The sequence below is a fragment of the Chanodichthys erythropterus genome, chromosome 1 (assembly GCF_024489055.1).
Source record: "Chanodichthys erythropterus isolate Z2021 chromosome 1, ASM2448905v1, whole genome shotgun sequence".
In the NCBI taxonomy this organism is placed as follows: Eukaryota; Metazoa; Chordata; class Actinopteri; order Cypriniformes; family Xenocyprididae; genus Chanodichthys; species Chanodichthys erythropterus.
Genome location: NC_090221.1, coordinates 5,006,880 through 5,023,395, shown reverse-complemented (window position 1 = coordinate 5,023,395; position 16,516 = coordinate 5,006,880). Strand labels below are relative to the sequence as shown.

General features: G+C 39.0%; 1 protein-coding gene across 1 annotated transcript in view; it reads left to right on the top strand.

Moving 5' to 3' along the window:
* fat2 (FAT atypical cadherin 2) overlaps positions 1-16,516 on the top strand; it is a 51,385-nt gene that overhangs the window by 13,984 nt on the left and 20,885 nt on the right. The window contains exons 8-14 of the mRNA XM_067367980.1: positions 413-623; positions 828-4,865; positions 5,105-5,301; positions 6,154-6,307; positions 6,863-7,096; positions 7,916-8,302; positions 13,746-13,957. Coding sequence (XP_067224081.1) covers positions 413-623; positions 828-4,865; positions 5,105-5,301; positions 6,154-6,307; positions 6,863-7,096; positions 7,916-8,302; positions 13,746-13,957 — 5,433 coding nt within the window. The remainder of the gene's footprint in view (positions 1-412; positions 624-827; positions 4,866-5,104; positions 5,302-6,153; positions 6,308-6,862; positions 7,097-7,915; positions 8,303-13,745; positions 13,958-16,516) is intronic.

The window sequence follows — 16,516 nt, the reverse complement described above, 5'->3', positions numbered from 1 at the left end:
CATGAACTGTATCAAATACATCTTTAGTAGCTTTCTGGGCATTTGAAAGTGTTTATTATCTAACTGAGCCATCAGATTTAGATTTAGTTTGTGTTCCGAAGATGAATGAAGGTCTTACGGGTGTGAAACGACATGAAGGTGAGTAATAAATGACAGAATTTTCATTTTTGGGTGAACTAACCCTTTAATTTTGCATGAAATCATTTTGTTTTAGGATTCCAGTTAAATCATCTTGATCAATTATCTTGAGTCCCTGCCATAATGAGGTCAGAGGACAGGAAAGACCATAAATCCACATTCCCAAAATATTCCTGACCTCAATAAAGTGCCTAAAAGGGTCATCGTTGGTCAAAAGTTATATCCCTAACAATTGCACCCCACACACATTGACCCATGTACTTTATCTTTCCAGGTACGAGATGACAAGATTCCAATAAAAAAGAACTTTGCGAAGGTTGTTGTTCATGTAGAAGACTGTAATGACCACATCCCATCTTTTCTGAATTCTCATTATGAGGGCACCATAAGTAATCTGGCACTCACTGGAATTGAAGTGCTAAGAGTCAAAGCCTTGGATAAGGATACAGGGAGCAATGCGGAGATTGTTTATTCTTTTCACTCTGGTAAGAAATTTGCCTGGAGCACTATATTGCCTTTGCTTCATGTGAAGCACAGATACAAATTAATGAAGTCTTGCCTTAATACTCAGTTTTAATGTGGCATTTATAAATTCTCTTTGGTGTCAATTAAAAAGTGATATCACATTTAATCTGTATTTGACATTTAACAAAATTTTCTTAAAGTAAACAATCTCCTTTTTTGTCCAGGTGGGAATGTGGATGGTGCCTTTGAAATCGACAAGGAGACGGGAAGCATTCGTGTATTTGATGCATTGGACAAACTTCCGCAGGAGCGGTATCACCTCACAGTAAAAGCCACAGATCAGGGCTATCCCCAGCGCAGTGCCCTCTGCCCTGTTACCATCACTGTAAAGCTGTCTGAATTCACACCACCCAGGTTCTCCTCCGAAGAATACATCACTGAGATAAGTGAGGCCATACCTCCTGGCTCTCCTGTGCTATCTGTCTCCGCCAGCTGCCCGTCCTCAGTGTTGTACAGGATCAATCAAGGCGACCCCAATGGGACATTCCACATTAACATCAACTCTGGACTACTATCTGTCCAAAATGCACTTGATTTTGAGCAAAACCCCTCCTACCATCTGCAAATAAGAGCTACAAATACAGCGGGAGTCTCATCTGATGCTGTTATTTACATTTATGTGATAGATGAAAATGACAACGCCCCTGTTTTCCGTCAGGACACTTATTACGGGCAGATTAGTGAGTCTGCACCCATAAACAGCATGGTGACTGGTGAGAACAACACACCTTTGGTGATCAAGGCATCAGATGCGGACAAAGACAAAAATGCTCTTCTGGTCTTCCAAATCCTTGAGCCTGCAGCTCAGAAAGTGTTTAAAATAGATCCGAGTATGGGTACCATCTTCTTAAAGAATACAGTTGACTTTGAGGCAACACCTGAATTTTTCTTCAGCGTTCAGGTGTGGGATTCTGGTGAACCATCGCTAAGTTCATCCAAGCCTTGCAGAGTAAACATTCGTGTAATGGACTTTAATGATTGTCCTCCCAAATTTGTTTTACCTGTATATGAAACTGCCTTGACCTTACCAGTTTTTGAAGACCTGAAAGTGATCCAAGTGACAGCTCATGATGCAGATTCAGCAGTCACCTACGTGATTTTGGAGAGTCGTAATAAAAATGCATTTAAAATAGACCAGTCCACTGGAATCATCTCAGTGAATGATTCATCTGAACTACAGTCCCATAATGAGTTGAAGATAACTGCCTCCGATGGGTTATATAAAGACACTACCCTAGTGAAACTCAATATCACCAATGCAACAAAGACTAGTCTGAAATTCGAGGACAGGATGCATGTAGCCACTGTACTGGAGAACACTACGTCTGTGAAAACTTTAGCTGTCCTGAGAGCAACAGGTAGCTATCTGAACGAGCCCTTGCAGTACACTGTTTTGAACCCACATGGGAAATTTACGGTGGTTCCATCATCTGGAGTCCTGCAGACCTCCGGAGTTCCGTTTGATCGGGAGGAACGGGATGAGTATGATGTTTCCGTGGAGGTCCGAGACATGAGGCATCCACCACGTGTTGATGTCACTCATGTTAAAGTCTACATAGATGATATCAATGATAATGCACCGAAAATATCAAATTTGCCTCATTCTTTGATGATATCGGAGGAAACTGAACCAGGGGATGTTCTCTTCCAAGTGCTAGCAACCGACGATGACTTTGGTGAGAATGGATCTTTAATATTTTCACTGGAGGATGATTTCAATCTCTTCCGGATTGACTCTTATCTCGGGGATGTGTCCTTACAAAGACCTCTAGACTTTGAGTCTATGAATAAATATGTGCTCACTGTACTGGTATCCGATGAGGGTGAGCCGAGTCTGTCAACCGCCGGGACACTCTACGTCCAAGTGCAAAATCGTTCTCATCCAATATTTCAAAGCCAGTACTACCCACTGAAATTACCTGAGAATATTACTCCTTTTACAACAATCCTGCATGTGCAAGCAAGAAACCCAGAAGGATACCGCCTTATCTACAATCTAGAGGAAGACAATGCCTCCAGGTTTTTCAACATAGATTTCAAAACAGGGGTCTTAAGTGTCACTGATTTCCTAGACTTTGAGACTCAAACAAAGCATATTTTGACTGTTCGTGCCACAGATTCAGTGACTGGTACCTTTAGCGAGGCAGAAGTAGAGATTGATGTGGAAGATATAAACGACAATGCCCCTGTCTTTCAGAATCTGTCTTATGTAACAGATGTCTCTGAGGGCCTTTCAGTAGGCACATCTGTTTTACAGGTCTCCGCTGTTGACATAGATTCAGACAGGAATTCAGATGTAACTTACCAATTGATTGACAAAAGTGATTTTTTTGAAATTGACCCACTAAGTGGGATTTTGGTGACATTGCAAGTATTGGACTATGAAACCATGCCACAGTTCACTCTGAAAGTTAAAGCCACAGATAAAGGTGCACCACCGCTCAGTGGTGAGGCTCACATCATTGTGAATGTCATAGATGTCAATGACAACCCTCCAGATTTTAGTGAGCCATCTTATCGGGCCTCTCTTGATGAAATGGCCACATGTGGCCACATTGTTATCAAAGTTCAGGCTTCAGATCCCGATAGTAAGGATGACCTCCAATATAAGATCCTATCTGGCAATGAGGGGAGATATTTCTCTATTAATGAATCATCTGGACTTATCTCATTCTCTAATGTGTGCAAGAGAAAACTGGATCCATTTTATAATCTCACCGTGGCAGTTTCCGATGGTGTGTTTCAGAAGACTGCCCCTGTTAACATTGACATGACAAACGGCAACAAGCACAGCCCCTATTTTAGCCAGAACATTTACGAGGCAGATCTGGCAGAGAACGCAGAAGTGGGAACTCGTGTGATCCGACTGGCTGCTATTGACCCGGATGATGGGCCATACGGCAGTGTAGACTACACCATAATTAACAAGCTTGCCGACGAGAAGTTCTCCATCGATGAAGATGGACAAATTGTGACTTCTCAGTCATTGGACAGAGAAAATCCAACGCAAAGAGTGATTGCGATTAAGGTCATGGCCAAGGATGGTGGAGGAAGAGTGGGGTTTTGCACTGTAAAGATCATTCTTACAGATGAGAATGATAATATCCCTCAATTTAAAGCCTCAGAGTATCAGATTTCCATTCAATCCACAGTAAACAAAGGCTCGCCAGTGATACAGATAATGGCTTATGATGCAGATGAAGGTAAAAATGCTGATGTCACTTACACAGTAGAAGAAGCGGAGGAGGTTACTGAAGATGTTATTGAGGTCAACCCTTTTACCGGAGTAGTCAGCGTCAAAGAGAGTCTGGTTGGTTTGGAGAACAAGATTTTCACCTTCAAAGTCAAGGCTCGAGATGGAGGCATTCCTTTTTACAACTCCTCTGTGCCAGTACAAGTCACGGTGGTCCCACCGGAGATCACTCTGCCCCGGTTTACTGAGCCATTGTACTCTTTCTCAGCATCTGAGGACCTCCCTATCGGCTATGAGATAGGCACAGTGAAGGCAGATGCTGACATGCCGCTTATATACAGCTTGGTGAATGGCAACACTATAGACAGCAACAAAGAACATGCTTTTGCTGTTGACAAAGATAGCGGTACAGTTGTAGTGCAGAAGAACATTGACCATGAAAAAACCAAAATATACAAGATTGATGTGATCGCTCAAGGAAATCACAATGGCACCGATGTTGCATCTCTTGTGTCTGTTCACATAGAGGTTCAAGATGTTAATGACAATCGGCCTATGTTTGAGGCCGACCCCTATAAGGCCTTTCTGGCTGAGAATTTGCCCCCTGGCACCACAGTTATTCAAGTAACAGCTAATGATGCAGACACAAACGTCAACGGAGAAGTCTCTTATACAATTGAGCCGGAGTCCGATGATGTTGGCGACATGTTTACAATTGATTCACAAACTGGCTGGATTATTGCTTTAAAAGAGGCTGATTCTGAGACCAAACAGCTTCATAGATTTTATGTGGTGGCCACTGATCATGGTGACACTGTCAAACTGACCTCTTCAGTTCTAGTTGAGGTGACTATCACAGATGAAAATGATAACCCACCCGAGTTTACAGAGGAACTGTACCAAGGGTCCATCCTAGAGAACAGCAGGCCTGGAGAAACCATTGTCACTCTGACAATTGCTGATAAAGATGTGACTGCAGAAAATAGACAGATTGTATGTTATATAACAGGTACGCAAAGTCACTTGTTTAGTTAAATTATGGCTGATTGTCTATTTAATAGAATGTTAATATAATACTATTAGTATAACGTATAACATGAAACTGATAGTTCTTCTGTGCAGTCTGGCTTTACAGCTCAGCTTTGACATTTTACTTCAACTTTGGTTGTTGTATAAACATGTTTTTCCATGGGCGAAATTATGTATTTTGGTTTTAAACACATACTGTTGCTGTTTTCATCTCTGAAGATGGAGACCCATTGGGCCAGTTCTCAGTCACAGCAGCAGGGGACGAGTGGACAGTGATTTCCAAAAGTCCGCTTGACAGAGAAGACAAAGAGAAATATACCCTTAATATAATAGCGACAGATGGAAGATTTCAAACCTCTGCCAATGTTGAAGTCCATGTTCTTGACCTCAATGACAACAGTCCTTTGTGCGAGCAAGTAAGTCAGGCATTCTCCAGAAGATATCAGTATGTATTTTGCACTTTTTAATGTGTGTTTCTTCAACTATGGGCAGTTTTGTCCCTGTGGATATATAAAAAATACATACTTAATATAAATAAATAAACAAATAAAATTAATGATGAAGACAGTAAGACAAGGTGGCTTTAATGTGCTATTCATTAAAAACAAACAAAAAAAGGATGTTGGCATTTATTCAGTTAAACGGGCAAAATTCACTTTTATAAGGTGTTTGAACACTGATGTTTGTCCACAGTGTGTGTAAAAAAACAGCCTATAATGATAAAAATCCACCTACTGCTTTTTTATAATCCCCATAAATCAGAACCAGTGTCTGAAAATACGCTTTTCCATTTTTTTTTTTTTTTGCGTGAGATTGTCCAGTTTTGTTGTTGCCGGAGTATCTGAAGCCTGAGCTGTAAAGGCTTCACCCTCTTCTAGAAAAGGGGTGGAGAGCAGCAGATGAATTGCATTTAAAGATACACAAACAAAATGGCGTGTTTTTGCTCACACCCAAATAGACGCAAATTTTACATGCTATAATAAATGATCTGAGTATTTTGAGCTAGAACTTCAGACACATTCTGTGGACACCAGAGACTTATATTACATCATGTGAAAATGGGCATTTTAGGTTCCCCTTTAAAAATCACCCATGGGACATAAAATTGCCTTTAGAAAAGCCTACATACTAGAACCTAAATTGAAGAAATTCTAAAAGTTCTTGGATTATTGTTCACAAAGTACAAAACAAGAAATTTGATGTTGGTAGATGGCAACCTTTTTTATTGGAAAATGTCCCACTTAGTCCAACTTTTTCCCTTTTCCCAGTTACTTTATACCGAGACAGTCATGGAGAATTCCTCATCAGGCTTGTTCATCCTGAAGATCTCTGCTACTGATCCCGACATTGGAACAAATGGCCTTGTGTCATTTACTCTGCACGGACCTAATGCAGACAAGTTCCATCTTGACTCCAAAACTGGTAATTTTGATCTCTCGATTCTCCTGCAGGTTTCTCTGTTTAGAGCAGTTTGAGATTGAAGAAAAGTTTGAGATTGCTTTAGTTTGCTGTTCAAGGAAATCAAATCAACAAAGAAGATAAGAGGCAACTTTCTCAGGACATTTGGAATTTTCAGAATTCCTTGAAAACAATGAAAGTATTTGATTTATGATACGTTTATGTGACCTAATCTCTTCCGTGGGATCCTATCTAAATGTAACATCTTTTTTTGGGTTAACAAGAAACAAGATGCATGAAATGCTTTGGGCAAATTTAGAAACAAAAGACCATGTCCAACTCTGTAGTGTTAAGTTGAAACAACAACTTTCTTTGTTTTTGCAGCCATGGTAAAAAAATGAAACCACTAACTCCAAGTAAATAATCTGTTGCACACATTTATCAAATAAATAACTAGTCAAGGCTCGTCTTAGATTCCAAACATGTTACAACACAGTGTTTAACCCTCCCCTGTTATTGTCATTTTAAGCCCTGTTTCACCTTGTTCCAATGGCTTTTTTTTTATTTATCTGTTTATAGGTGAGCTATACACTCTTGCAGTCTTGGACCGCGAGCAGGAATCAGCGTATGATCTTGTTGTCAAAGCGACTGATGGTGGTGGCCGTTCTTGTCAGACAGACGTCACACTCATGGTGCAAGACATGAACGACAACCCGCCACAATTCTCCACGAGCCATTATGAAATCACTGTGTTTGACAACACCACGATTAGGACGCCTATTGCTGTCATCTATGCCAAAGACCCAGACACAGGTATGGCACTGTTTCTCTTGTCATGAATGGCTGGTTTAAAGCAAAACACACAGACTATTTTCAGCTTATCCACTTAGAAAGTATTAAAAGCCCCTCAGCTTTTTTTTTTTTTGACCCATCACATGCAGGTTAAAAACCTAAAGGTATGCAACGTTTGATGTAGGATTGAAAGCTGTGACAGACAAACATGATTAGAGAGGGACAGACCACACCTGGAGATGTGTGCGAACATGTAGAGGACCGTCACAGGGATTCATGTGAATTTGAACTACTTTGCTCTTATATAATATGTCTTCAACAAGTGACTTAAAGGGATAGTTCACCCAAAAATGTAAATTTGTCATTTACTCACCCTCAAGTTGTTCCAAATCTATTTTTTTTTTCCTTCTGTTGAACACAAAAGAAAATATTTTGAAAAATGTTGGTAACCAGACAGTTGACTGTAGCCATTGACTTCCACAGTATTTTTCCCCAACTATGGAAGGTTTGTAACAACATGAGGGTGAGTAAATAATGACAGAATTTTCATTTTTGGGTGAACTAACCCTTTAATGCCCTTACCTTTCTAAGCACAAGTAATGCACAAATGTGCAAAGTCAAAGAACATAATGTTTTTATCTTGCAATGTGAACATAAAGTCAAAGAACATAATGTTTTTATCTTGCAATTTGACATAAATCAAGAGTAGCCAATGGGGGTTATGCGCAACAAACCTCCGTATTCTGTAAAACAGATCGCAAATCCTCATATCTAGTCATCTGTTGCTCTGCTATTCCAGCACTGAAATACTGAGAATATTATGTTGTATAACTCTTCCAGGTATGAACTCAGAGGTGAGGTATTCTCTTCAAGGTGCCGACAGTGGCTTCTTCTCCCTAGATGAAATCTCAGGCATTTTGAGACTGGAGAGATCTCTAGCTGAGGAGACCAAGTCCGTTTATGAGATGAAAGTAAAAGCCACGGACCGAGGCCTCCCTCGACTTTTCTCCTTTGCCACCATTTCTGTTCATGTGGTCATCCTGAGTGATTACCAGCCATTGTTCCTTAGCTCGGAGTACTATGTACAGATCCCAGAATCATTCCAGGTCGGGTCGGAGGTGATCAGTGTGTCCGCCCGCACCAAAGATGACACCGATAATGAGCCTGTGCGATATACTATCCTCTCTGGCAATGAAGACGGCCGATTCCAGATAAACCCCATGACAGGTAAGGGCTTTTTAAATTCGATGTTTAATTTGTTTTGTAGTTATAAAACCTGGAATATGTGGCAAGATATCAAACCTGTCAACATTTTTACACTTTAATTAGGGGTTCAAGCACCTATTTTAATTGATTTTTATTCTTGTGATCGTGCAGACCAAACCGTAAGTGCTAGAGATTTGAAACTTGGCCAGATGATAGGGCTCAGTTTGGGGAGAGGTTGACAGAGTATGACCAAGATTGGCCAATAGGTGGCGCTACAGCGATTAAAAATGCGAAACTGCTCATAACTCCTAGACCGTTTGTTGTGTCAGGTGTCTTATATCATTGTAATCCTTGGCTCGAGACGAACAAACCGATTTCATTTCCGGTATGAAAACTTTTCCACCATTTTTGATATTGTCAAAACCTACTTTTGCGAACTAGACCTAGGTTTTTCGCCCGATCAGATCCAGAGTTTAAAATGATCATTAAGGGTGGAGCCACTTTTGGTACACGTGGGCCCAATCATTGGTTATAGTGGCTCTATAACATGAAAAATAAAATAAAAAAAGGTATAACCACCCAACCATTGCTTCGATTCACTTGAAAATTGGCATGCAGTGTTTTGGTGCAAGGGGGCATGATTGTGTTTGAGGACATTGTCGTATCTCAAAAAACATGGCTGCCATCATGAATTTTTAACAACCTATTAGACAAGGTTAATGGAGGCCGATTGGAACAAAACTCAGTGGGCAAGTTCAACTCATGGTCCTAGAGGTCTGTAAGAATTTTGAAAGAAATCGGCCACTAGTTGGCACTAACGAGACAATACATAATATGCATCATTTGATAGGACAACTGAACAACTTTGCCTCAAGAACCAATACTGTCAATCAAATCTTCATTAAATATTTGTGATTATGTGAAAAACCTACTTTTGCGAACTAGTCCTAGGTTTTTTCGCCTGATTAGAACCAAACTTGTGCAGTACAATTCTCTGGACTCTTTTGATCAGTTTTCAAAAAAAAAGTTTAACTTTACCCTTTGGGTCACTATAACAGGGTCATTTAGAAAATGGGCATAGTAAAATATACTCAAAAGCCTATAAATCCTAAATCAAAACTTTCATGAAAATAGATGAGCACATGCAGCATATGAATCTAAAGAAGCATGCATAGTTTTATAGAGATTGGACCATAGGTGGAGCTACAACTGTTGCCTGAAAATGGTCTGTTCCTTCTATGGTTTAAGTGGTTACATGCTTGCTTAATAAAACTTAATGTGCTTAAAGGCCTTAAATACTTGAACCCTGATAAATGCTGCTTGTAGCTTTAATTACAGAGGTAGTTTTGGGTTTATTTTTTTGGTATTTTGACATAATCTTTTATCATGATGTAAACAAACTTGAACGAACACGTAATGATTTTTACGATTAATATTTGTAAAAAAAAAAAAAAAAAAATCTTGAATATTTATCTAAATATATTTAACAAATATTGTTAAAATAAATACACTCACAAGGAAATTGTGTAAGGAAACTACTTTTTACTTATTGGTTACATTACATTTTTAAAGTGATTCATTTTAATCTTTTCTTAAAAATGGTATAAAAATTTGAATGCAGTTTTCATGAAAGTTCTTATATCTCTGACACTTAATTTTCATTAACCCTTTTTTTATTAAAAATTCTGATCTGAAAAGACTTAGCTCTAGCCCAATAAATCAAGTCAGGGTCACAAAAAATGACGAGTTTGAGACTGAATATGTTTGTGATCTATATACATATTAACACGCCACCAGTTATCCCCTGTGGCTTTATTGCTGTTGTGTGAAGCTGGAATCTTCGTCAGCATGAGTAAATGTTGAATTGAAGAACCTGTGCTGACATGTCTTGAATCCACACAGGCAACTTTTAGCTTGTTTATTCCCGTCTGTTCAGTTCTCTCAGTCTCCCTGTACTTTCTTGCTCTTGTCCTCTTATCGTGAATCCTCAGAGCCTTCATGAGCCAAACTCTTTATTAGTTGTCAAACAATACACAGCTGTGAGTTCTGCCTGCTAGCAAGCATTCTGCAGAAATCATTTGGCTATTTAGAGGTCATTTCCTTCTAAAAGCTGTAAGTCCACTGTGTAGTTTCTCATATGTTCATAGCAAATAATAGTCTAGTTCAGATCTGCTGAGTATGCATTATATTTTGGATTGCCTTGAGTTTAGTAATTCATTTTAAGATGTGTCATCAAGAAAAACCTTTATATGTTATAAGAAAGTGAATAAAATAGATTCTCAAAAGCAGTTCTTCAGTGGTCAGCAATATTTCCTTTCAGGTACAGTGAGCTCTTTTGGTGAAGTTTGCATTATTTGAACATACTTTATATTTTCTATCCTGATACCACTAGAATTCAGTAGAAATCTCCCCTTCTTTGAAGAAGACCTGAGGGTTTTATTACAATAGTTGTCAAACTTTTTATCTTTGATTATTCTCAAGCGCCCCCCTGTCTTACCAAAACATGGTAGCTAATCACATTTTAACTAAATCAAATAAAATTTGTGCATGTGAATGTTTTGTGTGTGTGTGTAGCTTGAAGTAATTGAGCCGTTTTACAATTGTACTGGCATTCCCATTTGTTATTAATATATTTTTTTGTGAAAATGAAACTCATCAATCATACATCAAACCTATATTACTTTGTCTTTTTCTCATTTCATGCAAGGTCAAACTGAATAATTGCAGGATTAAAAAAATAAATAAATAAAATTTACTGTTGGCAGTTACACCTAATTAAACGTATTGAGAACCAGTAACACAGATGATGATTTTCATGATGCAGCCATGTATTACACACAAACACATATACAAATAGTAGCATTGATCACCTTATTAGACAATTACCAATTAAAAATATTTAACACCTACTTTGGTGAAAAATCATAATTTAATTAACAACATAATGCAGTTTTGCCACTGCAATTTTAAAATGACTTTAAAATGCTAAAAATAAGAACATCACTGCTTACCTTCACCTAATGGATGAACTTGCATGTTTGCACATGTTAATTAAACTAGGAGGTCCACAAGGGTTAATTTTTTTGCAAGTGACTCATTTTACAGGTTACAGTAGGCTAATTACTGCTATTTTTCCCCCCACCCATATGGACCTTAGTCAAGGCAGACAGATCGAGGTAGCGTATTTAAATTTCTTTGTGAATAACAATGAGGTACAATGAGGTTGTACTTTTGTGTATCTGGGTGTTGATCATCAGTCAAGTAAGACATCCATTCTTTCTCACAACAATTATGAAAATAAGCAAAGCTACTTGACACGGTATTTGTTATTGAGAGCTGAAGGAAAGTAATCTTTTATTGTCAATAAAACATAAATATGTGTGACATCAATATCAGAGGATAAGAAGAGCTATAGTTTCGTTTCAACACTGTTTTTAGGCATTATGACATGATTAAGCGCATGGTTTTGTCATTCGACGAACCCTCATCATGAAATATTTTTTTTTCAGTTTTTGCATCTTCCAGTAGATGTCACAGTTTTACATCTTATTACCCATGATTCAGTGTCACTTTGCCCTTTCTCATGACAAGATCAGTGGGCTGTGATCTCTGCGCTGAAAGAATGTTGAAAAGCTGTTACGGTCACTTAAACTGAAAAATAAATAAATAAATAAGACCGGACATAAACTGATGTCTGACATTGATGGTTATTGCATTTCAAATGAACTGTTATTTTTTGTAAATGCTGAGCCATTTGTTTCCAAAACAGCCTCTCTATTCTACAATTAAATGATCTACAAATACACATTTGGCTCCCTAGTGAGCCATTCATGGCCAAATGCAGAGAACACTGATGCATCTTCATCACACTTGACACTGACAAGTGCTCCTTTTGCTTAGACGAGGATTACTATGGCTGTTCACTCTTGCATGGAACACAAGCTCTATGTTCAAGCACAAACACACCTATATTGACAGAACATGTGCCAAGGACAAACACAGCGTTGTTAATAATATGGTGGTGGATCTGTAAGAAAGCCATTAAGTGACACAACATAGCCCTTGATCTTTTAAATCAATGAAAAGAAACATTACAGAGAGCAATTTTGCACTTGTTGAAAACTCGATTCTTGAGCTAAGCAAAAATGCCAATGCTCTTTTGTTGTTCTGTTCCATCTTGTTTTATTACCTCTAATGTGAGAAGACAGATCAGCAAGAGGTCCAGTAGTAAACTTTCTCTGCTGCTCAATGAGACATACAATAGCAGCGTCTTTAATGCACAGAGCAAATCCCACTAGCTTTTCATACGCTTTAGATGAATCAGCCTCTTGTAGGAATCAACCGCTTTGCAAAAAGAGAAATGCAACATTTCATAAAAGAGATCATGCATTCAGTCCAACTCCTCTTGGACGTACATATAATATGTGATGTTTAAGTCAAGACTGAATGCAAGTTTTCTATAAAGTCAGCTTATGCAGCAAATAAAAGAAAATCAGCTGGTATTATATTTTGAAATGGTTTAACTGTCATTCCCTTTACTATTATATACTGAACATACACACTCTAAAAAATGCTGGGTTAAAAACAACCCAAGTTGGGTTGAAAATGGACAAACCCAGCAATTGGGTTGTTTTAACCCAGTGGTTGGGTTAAATGTTTGCCCAACGTGCTGGGTAGTTTTATTTAACTCAACTGTTGTATAAAAATTACTGTATTGCTTGCTTAAAATGAACCCAAAATATGCTGGAAATTAACATTTATTAATATATTTAATAAATTAGCATTTATTAATGAATAATGAATAATAAACAATAAACATTTATTAAATTGCTTATTAATAAATGTACACCTTTGGATTATTATTGTTGCCTCTAGAAATTATGTGTCTGATTTTTAATTTCTCACCTATTTTGGATTCATTTTAAGCCAGACATATAGTCATTTTTAATCAGTAGTTGGGTTAAACAAAACTACCCAGCATGTTGTGCAAACATTTAACCCAACCACTGGCTAAAACAACCCAATTGCTGGGTTTGTCCATTTTCAACCCAACTTGGGTTGTTTTTAACCAAACATTTTTTAGAGTGCAGAATGCTAGGCACACAGTACAGCAGAATTAGTTTGGATAGAAATCTATAGACACTGAAGAATAAATCTTTGATATTTAATCTTTCACATTAGAAACAAGTTTATGTGAGAATTGTAAATGAGCTCCTCATCAAACCCCCAGACCATATTTTGTATTTTACCCATATTGTGCACACGTTTATGAAACGATATCGAGCCTACAGTATTTGTGCATTTTTAAGCCAAACCTATCAAAGTAAATGGTTCGAGATCTTTTTACAGAACAAACTTAAACCAACTGGTCATCCGGGGAAACTGATATACAGACAGATGATTTCTGAGAAGAACTAAGAATGCCAGTCAGGACTGGATGTGATTTTGTTGCTCTGTGCCACAGGTTTGCTGTCGCTGAACACTGCGCTGGATTTTGAGCTCTGCCGCGAGTATTACCTGTCAGTGGAGGGTGCAAGGGGCAAACCACTGCTCAGTGACATCGCCACGGTTATCATCAATATTACAGATGTCAACGACAACCCACCTGTCTTTAACCGCAGTAGCTACAGAACCGTGATTGCAGAGGACAGTTCACCTGGAGACATGGTTCTGCAGGTATCACACTTTTCCTTAACTGTCACTGAACATCCATAAAGATTTTCTAAAGCTTATTTCTGCAGATTCAATATCTAAATATTAGTAATAAAATATCTAAATTGCATATATGTATAGATAGATAGATAGTTATCTATCATGCTGTCTTTGACATTAATGTGAATCAGACTTTCTCCACAATTCTTTATATGAAGCAAAAGACAGCTGTTGTCAATCTGGTGACGGGATTGAGACAAGCTATTGTGGCAGCTGTTGAGCAAATGATTTACTGCATCTGTCAGTTAAGCAATCAGAAAAACATTTTGAATGCAGCAATCAGCTAATGGTGATTGTTTATGAGCCCTCACAGCCTTTTCAGATATTCATTGGGACATTAGGCGTGTCTGATGCAGACCACTGGATTAGAAGAATTGGCCATAAGCCAGAGCTTTAAAGCTTTGCTTTGAGGGTTAGTTCACCCAAAAATGAAAATTATGTCATTAATTATTCACGCTCATGTCGCTCCAAACCCGTAAGACTTTCGTTCATCTTCGGAAAACAAATTAAGATATTTTTGATGAAATCTGAGAGCTTTTGTCCCTCCATAGACAGCTTTGCAACTACTACTTTGACGCTTCACAAAGCTCATAAAGAGATTGTAAAAATAATTTAGGCTTTTATTCACATAAAAATATTGATCAGCAAACATTAACAGAAGCTCAACCAAACTTGCTTGACATGCAAGAACAAACCTTATTGGTTCTTGCGGAAGCTCAAACGTGCTGCGTAACACGAGAATGAACCTCATTGGTTCTTGCTGAAGCTCAAACGTGCTGCATAACACGAGAAGGAACCTCATTGGTTCTTGCTGAAGCTCAAACGTGCTGCGTAACATGAGAATGAACCTCATTGGTTCTTGAGGAAGCTCAAACGTGTTGTGTAACACGAGAAGGAACCTCATTGGTTCTTGCGGAAGCTCAAACGTGTTATGTAACACGAGAATGAACCTCATTGGTTCTTGCTGAAGCTCAAACGTGCTGCGTAACACGAGAAGGAACCTCATTGGTTCTTGCTGAAGCTCAAACGTGCTGCGTAACATGAGAATGAACCTCATTGGTTCTTGCGGAAGCTCAAACGTGTTGTGTAACACGAGAATGAACCTCATTGGTTCTTGCGGAAGCTCAAACGTGTTGTGTAACACGAGAATGAACCTCATTGGTTCTTGCTGAAGCTCAAACGTGCTGTGTAACACGAGAATGAACCTCATTGGTTCTTGCTGAAGCTCAAACGTGATGTGTAACACGAGAATGAACCTCATTGGTTCTTGCGGAAGCTCAAACGTGTTGTGTAACACGAGAATGAACCTCATTGGTTCTTGCTGAAGCTCAAACGTGCTGCGTAACACGAGAAGGAACCTCATTGGTTCTTGCTGAAGCTCAAACGTGCTGCGTAACATGAGAATGAACCTCATTGGTTCTTGCGGAAGCTCAAACGTGTTGTGTAACACGAGAATGAACCTCATTGGTTCTTGCGGAAGCTCAAACGTGTTGTGTAACACGAGAATGAACCTCATTGGTTCTTGCTGAAGCTCAAACGTGCTGTGTAACACGAGAATGAACCTCATTGGTTCTTGCTGAAGCTCAAACGTGACGTGTAACACGAGAATGAACCTCATTGGTTCTTGCGGAAGCTCAAACGTGTTGTGTAACACGAGAATGAACCTCATTGGTTCTTGCTGAAGCTCAAACGTCCTGCGTAACATGAGAATGAACCTCATTGGTTCTTGCTGAAGCTCAAACGTGTTGTGTAACACGAGAATGAACCTCATTGGTTCTTGCTGAAGCTCAAACGTGTTGTGTAACACGAGAATGAACCTCATTGGTTCTTGCTGAAGCTCAAACGTGCTGTGTAACACGAGAATGAACCTCATTGGTTCTTGCTGAAGCTCAAACGTGCTGCGTAACACGAGAATGAACCTCATTGGTTCTTGCTGAAGCTCAAATGTGCTGTGTAACACGAGAATGAACCTCATTGGTTCTTGCTGAAGCTCAAACGTGTTGTGTAACACGAGAAGGAACCTCATTGGTTCTTGCGGAAGCTCAAACGTGTTGTGTAACACGAGAATGAACCTCATTGGTTCTTGAGGAAGCTCAAACGTGATGTGTAACATGAGAATGAACCTCATTGGTTCTTGAGGAAGCTCAAATGTGATGTGTAACACGAGAATGAACCTCATTGGTTCTTGCTGAAGCTCAAATGTGCTGTGTAACACGAGAATGAACCTCATTGGTTCTTGCTGAAGCTCAAATGTGCTGTGTAACACGAGAAGGAACCTCATTGGTTCTTGAGGAAGCTCAAACGTGATGTGTAACATGAGAATGAACCTCATTGGTTCTTGAGGAAGCTCAAACGTGATGTGTAACACGAGAAGGAACCTCATTGGTTCTTGCTGAAGCTCAAACGTGCTGCATAACACGAGAATGAACCTCATTGGTTCTTGCTGAAGCTCAAACGTGCTGCATAACACGAGAATGAACCTCATTGGTTCTTGCTGAAGCTCAAACGTGCTGCATAACACGA